This window comes from Lactuca sativa, chromosome 2, assembly GCF_002870075.4.
Source record: "Lactuca sativa cultivar Salinas chromosome 2, Lsat_Salinas_v11, whole genome shotgun sequence".
Lineage (NCBI taxonomy): Eukaryota > Viridiplantae > Streptophyta > Magnoliopsida > Asterales > Asteraceae > Lactuca > Lactuca sativa.
This window is the reverse complement of record NC_056624.2, coordinates 49,260,287-49,266,989: the sequence shown is the minus strand read 5'-3', so window position 1 is coordinate 49,266,989 and position 6,703 is coordinate 49,260,287. Positions and strand designations below refer to the sequence as shown.

The window sequence follows — 6,703 nt, the reverse complement described above, 5'->3', positions numbered from 1 at the left end:
TCAGAGTCCGAGTACAGAGGCAGAGATAGCTGAGATGAGCCAATTACCGTATGCTTCCGCTGTTGGCTCGATCATGTATGCTATGACTTGTACCCGCCCTGATGTGGCCTTTGCTTTGAGCATGGTCAGCAGGTATCAAGGGAACCCTGGCAAGGCTCATTGGACCGCGGTAAAGAACATTCTCAAGTACCTGCGGAGGACTAAGGATTGGATCCTTACCCTTGGTGGGAGTGATGACTTGAGAGTATTAGGGTATAGTGATGCTAGTTTTCAGACTGATAGGGATAACTTCCGCTCTCAGTCGGGTTGGGTCTTTACCTGAAATGGAGGGGCAATTTCTTGGAAGAGTTCCAAGCAGGAGACGGTGGCTGATTCGACTTGTGAATCAGAGTATATAGCAGCGAGTGAAGTAGCGAAGGAGGCGATATGGCTGAAGAACTTCATCGGAGACCTTGGAGTTGTACCAGCTATTAAAGAACCTATGGACATTTTGTGTGACAGCAATAGTGCGGTTGCCTTAGCCAAGGAACCAAGAGATCATGGCAGATCCCGACACATTGACAGAAAATATCACTTCATAAGACACAAGATTGAAGAAGGACTCCTCGTGGCAAAGAGGGTATCGTCAGATGAGAATCCTGTAGATCCCCTTACGAAGGGACTGACGAGGGCTAAGCATTTTCAGCATGCGAGGCGCATCGGGCTGAGGGACGATATTAGTTTTATAGATTAGATAGTTTTCCTGAAACTTGTAAAATGTAATCGACATTTGATGATGAATAAAATTTGTGATTTATTTATGAGTAAGGTGTTACTATCATTGTCAATTATTTACTATTGTTTCAGTTTTGCATGTTTTGACTTCCAGAATAATTAATTTATTCAAACCTCCACAATCGGTCATACATCGGAAGTAGGTATGAATCAAGATTGTCATGAATTGGGATTGTAGATGGCTAAAGGTGTTTAGACATGGCAATGGTTGCTGCAACGTTCATGAGTACTCATAAGTTATGAGTATTGGTATAAACCCATGCTCACTTGTATCGCTTCAGGGAATTTATCTCGAGTGATCGTGAGACGATAATATCATATAAGTCTTCAAACCTAGAAATATGAGTTGTTACCTATGAGTTGGTTGTGCATTGATTGCACGTAAATGCATCAGTAACTTGATGTTATAAAACGTGCCTTTGTGTACAATTCAACAAGTAGTAGAACGAGCATATGAGTCGAAGTTTATCTGTTCCTTCTAGAAATAGAAGCGATATCTGGGCCCCTCGATGATTTTGTGTTGACCCATGCACCGGGCCCAGTCAGAACTAAACTGATGTGTTCAGTAAAGTTTTTTGTCAAACAAATCGGAGAACGAGAAGCAACTGCCAGACAATAAGCAAGACATAGTTCCATGTGTTTGTCCGGCTGATATCATGAGAACAGAGGATTATACGATCACTTGTCTTAAAATGGCGCTTCATAGTTCAACAGAGTTTTCGAGAGCTACGATTGCTGGTTGGTTCCTGAAGTTATATAGGCAAATACAGTTATTAGACTTATCCAAGTGGGAGTCAGTTGCATAAGGTGTCTATGTCCATAACTTATTTGGTATATACTTGACCCGACCCGGCATGGTCCATTTGGGTTGCACTTCACCCGAACTATTTATGGATAATTTTATGAGAGTTATACACATATGTTTATTAATATATTATAAGTTATAATATATTAATATTAAGTCATGTTAATTAATTACTCTTAGTCTTAAATTAATTATGAATTAATTTAGAGATTAAAAGGAAGACTAATTAGATTATAGGCTATTGGTTTTATATGGTGTGGGCTAACACTCATTTGTTAATGGGCTAGACTTATATGGAAGTCCATGGATGATCCATAGAGCTTTTAACCCATGGATCCTTGGAAAAGGAAAGGTCATGGGTTATTAGGGTTTCACCCTAACCATGTACACTATATAAGCATGCTTATGTTGCATGAAATAGCCACTAGTGTGTGTGCTTGTGTGTGGCCGAAAATTACAAGTGTGTGTACACTCTCTAAAGGTTTCCAAGTGTTTGTGGTGATTTGTGATTTCCATTTGAGACATTCAAACTATTGGTGCTTGGCTCTCAAACTCCAAGGAATCAATCTCATCAAAAGGTATGTAATCTCATCTAACTCTTTTATGTTTAAAAGTTCCCCATGCCATGTTAGATAAGTTATGAACCTTGGAAAAATTATTATTTTGCATGTATTAGACAAACATAGATCCAAGGTTTATTAGTGTTGCATGCACACTTAGGAAGTGTTAGATTGCTCAAAACCCAACACACTTACCCCTTTAAGCTACCAGCATCTGATCCAAAGTATGAAATCCCAAGCTGCAACTAGTGGTCCTGGTTCGATGGGTGAGATAGCAACAAGATCGTGGACCAATAATGATGCAATAACTATGAACCTATTCCATGGCATGCAATAGAGGTGAGAATAAACAGAAAACAAAAATGCATGAATGCTAATGCCCTAAGCTAAATGTCATGCAAAAATAAAAGATGAAAAAGAAGAAAATTTTTTTTTTATTTAAATGCAATTTATACTAAAATGCTATGCATCCTAATTTAAAATGCATGATAAATTAAAAAGAAAAAAGGAATACCCTACCCAAGGTTAGAAATAAGGATTGTCCTCAATGCTTGGGCGAGGCGAAAGTACCTAAACCGGGGGATCGGGAGGAGGATACGGGTATTGGGGGTAGGGGTAAGGGTAAGGTGGAGGGGGATAAGGATGGGTGGGTGGGGGGTATGGATAGGGAGGTGGACGTGGGACGTTCTCAAAGTTGTTTTGGGATTGGTGCCACCCCCACATATGGTGCATTTGCTGGGACATGATTTGGTTTGAGACACAAATCCCCTCGAACCGCTCGGAAAAATTGGGGGGAAACAGGTAGTACCCGGAAGGGGCTTGTGGCTGGGCGTGCTGCGGAGCATGGGTGGGCTCATCGTCGGGCTCGTCATCCATAGGCATCTCGCCGCGAGTCTCCACTGAGTGTGATCGTGGAAGATGAAGTGAATGACTCGAGGGTCGGGAAAAACGAGATACCCGACCCCTTGAGGACAAAACCACGTGAAGTTGATCCTGTTCCTGCGACGGATGTGGTGCAAGTTTATGAGGGAGCGCTCATCCAAAAGATTTTTGCTGTCAACAGGCTGGAATTCATCAGGGAGCTCGATGTCAAGACCGCGAGCCAAAAGTGTGATAAATCCCCTAATGCAAATATCATCGGACGTCTTGGATCTCATGTGGGCGCATTTGTGGAAGAAGAATGAAGCAAAGTCCGGGATTAGCGGCCTTTCACGCCTCCTCATACACCAAAGGAAAAAGAGCTCATTTTTGGTGACATGGCCGGCTTCTTTGCAGGAAAAAACTGTACACACCAGGATGCGATGGGCAATACGGAGGCATGGGTGGATGATAGAGGTTGCTTTATCCCGACCGGCACATGAGAAGATACCCCCGGTGATTTTCGTCCAAAATGTCTCATGATTGAACTCAGCAGGTAGGACGTCGAAAATTGTGGATGTGTTTGAAGAAGGCAATCCCAAGATGTCGTTTATCGTTGCAAAATCGATGTACCTTCGGTCCCCTAGAAGTTGGAATGCGGCTTTCGATTTTTCGCTGTCGCACCCGCTATCAGTGAGAAACTCTCTAGTGGGGAGCTCATAAGTGTGTGCCATGAGGTTGAGAAGGTTTTCCCACCCAATGTTACGGAACAATTGGGTGACCCCTTCGAGAACCTCAAGTAATATAAGCGTGGGCTTGCACACGAATTTGGTAGATGCAACTTTTCTAGGCAAGCTCTTTGTGTAGTTTTCGGCTGCCTTGGCATCCCGAAACCTTGGGACATCGGGAGCATCGCTTTGATTTCTTGTCGGGGCTTTGCCCCGGGCGCTTCCTAGATGTAGACATGGACTTCCTGCATGAAAAATAACCACTACACGAACCACAATTTCAACAAACAATATGTCAATCCAAATCACCAACTAACTTCGTATGGACTTCTAAAGCAATTCAACAATCAAAGCAAGAAGTGATTCCTAAATTCATTTGATACAATAGCATATGAACAGACATGCATATTGATCAATTAAACAAAGGAAAGAAAGTACCCGTTTTTGTTGAAACTTCAAAGTTTGCGCGCGAAAATTTGGAATTTGACAATCTTGCAACTCTCCGCCCCAAGCTTTAAGCTTTGTTTAATATCCCGGGAGAAGCAATTTACCACGAAAACCCAAATCCGGCAATGGCTTGAAATTCCGGCGAAATTTTCCGGCGAGCTTTGGGAAATATTTTTGGTGGGGTTTGTAGCCTTGTCCAAGAGGAGTACAATGGTGGTGTCGGAATCGCGAGAGGTGGCCGGAGTTGGCCGGAAATCGGCCGGAAAGTAGCGATGGGATAGTGGTGGCGCCCAGAGATACAACAACAGATCGGACCATTGTTTTAGTAGGGTTTGTAGTGCTCTTAATTTGGAGAAGAATGGCGGTGGTCTCGCGAAATTCCGACCAGCGGTTTGACAAGAAAGTGAGCTTTAGTGGTGGAGATGGAGGTTCTCTAATGGAGGTTAGGGAAAAAGAAGAAGAAGAAGTGGGGAAGAAGGAAGGGCCGGCTGGTGTATAAGTGGGGTTAAGTGGCGGTCAAACCTGGTCAAAAACGAGTCAACGCTAGTCAACAAGTCACGCGGACGCTGACTCGGGTACATGCGGTCCGCATGAATTTCAACTCATGCCTACTGTTCTTCGATGTTGGACGCGGACAGCTTAGGAGACAACACGCAGTCCGTGTTAATAAACACGCGGGCGCTACTTCTAGTACACGCGGACCGCGTGAAATACACTGAACTTGTTCTGTTTGCTTCCGTTGGACACGGACAACTTGGAGGGGTAGTACGCGGTCCATGTTAATAAACACGCAGACAGGTCCTTGAGTATACGCAGACCGCGTGTGCTGGCTTGACATATTCCAAAAAAAAAATTTGCTCTTTCACTATTACGAACACCGGGCCCTTAACTCCAACATTCTTCTATCTCAATAAGGAAAAAGAAAAGATGTTAAATCCAAAAATGAACCAACCACGACATTTATTCGGAACTAGAAAAGATGAAAACTTTAGTTTTCCAAAAATGCCCTTCTTTAACGTCTTTGGCGAGACGTGCTTGCTTCTTGATTTTAGTACACCGGGGCATCTAATTGGATGACTTCTAAGATATTTTCATTAAAACCTTCATAGAAAGGTTTCAATTGATGCCCATTGACTTTAAAGATTTTCCCCGTTTCTTCACTTTGAATTTCAACCGCTCCATGTTCAAAGACTTTTAACACAACAAGCGGACCTATCCATCTTGAGCTCAATTTTCCTGGAAATAATTTCAATCGCGAATGATAAAGTAAAACCCTATGTCCCGGCTCTAAATGTTTGCGGGTAATGGACTTGTCATGGAAAATCTTTGTCCTTTCCTTGTAAATCCTTGAGTTTTCATAGGAGTCATTTCTCAACTCCTCCAACTCTTGGAGTTGAAGCTTTCTATGCCTTCTCGCCTCATCGATGTTGAAATTGCATTGTTTGACCACCCAAAATGCACGGTGTTCCAATTCCACGGGAAGATGGCATGCCTTTCCAAAGACCAACCTAAACGGGGACATTCCTACCGGGGTCTTGTACGCAGTCCGATAGGCCCACAAGGCATCATCAAGCCTTGAACTCCAGTCTTTTCTTTAGGGATTCACTGTTTTCTCAAGTATACTCTTCACTTCACTATTCGAAACCTTTGCTTGACCGTTCGTTCGAAGGTGATAGGCTGTTGAAACACAGTGGATCATGTTGTACTTCTTCAATAGAGACTCCATCATCTTGGTACAAAAATGCGTCCCTCGATCACTAATTAACGCCCTGGGCACACCAAATCTCACAAAGACATTAGATTTTAAAAAGTCGATAACTGTTTTGGCATCATCCGATCTTGTGGCTTTGGCTTCAACCCATTTAGAAACATAGTAAATTGCGAGCAAAATGTAAATGTTGCCAAATGAGACGGGAAATGGACCCATGAAATCAATCCCCCATACATCAAAATTTTCACAAACAAGGATTGGATTTTGGTGCATTTGGTTCTTTTTCGAAATGTTTCCTGTCCTTTGGCACCGCTCACAACTTTTGCAAAACAAATAACAGTCGCGTGACATGGTTGGCCAAAATAGTCCACACTCAAGAACCTTTCTCAAGGTTCGGCTTGGTCTGAAGTGTCATCGACAAGCAAATTCATGACAAAATTGCAAAATAGATTGATGCTCTTGTTAGGGTACACATCGCCTAATGATTTGATCGGGACAATGTTTCCACAAATAAGGCTCATCCCACACATAGTATTTTGCATCACTTTTGAGCTTCTCTTTTTGAGCACATGTGAATGTGTCGGGATACCTTTTTGTGACCAAAAAGTTAACGATATCGACATACCAAGGAATAGATTGAGTAAGGGAAAAGAGATGCTTATGCGGAAACTCGTCCCACAACGGGAGAGGGGTTTCATTTGAAGTGATCCGGCTTAGATGATCGGCAACGAGGTTCTCGCATCCACTCTTGTCCCGGATTTCCAAGTTAAATTCTTGTAACAGTAGGATCCACCGGATGAGTCTCGACTTTGCATCTTTC

General features: G+C 42.8%; 1 protein-coding gene across 1 annotated transcript; it reads right to left on the bottom strand.

Moving 5' to 3' along the window:
* Positions 1 to 5,220: 5,220 nt before the first annotated feature.
* LOC111905511 (uncharacterized) lies at positions 5,221 to 5,694 on the bottom strand. Its single transcript, XM_023901194.1, has one exon. The coding sequence runs from the start codon at positions 5,692 to 5,694 to the stop codon at positions 5,221 to 5,223; it is 474 nt and encodes a 157-aa protein (XP_023756962.1).
* Between the last annotated feature and the right edge of the window lie 1,009 nt (positions 5,695 to 6,703).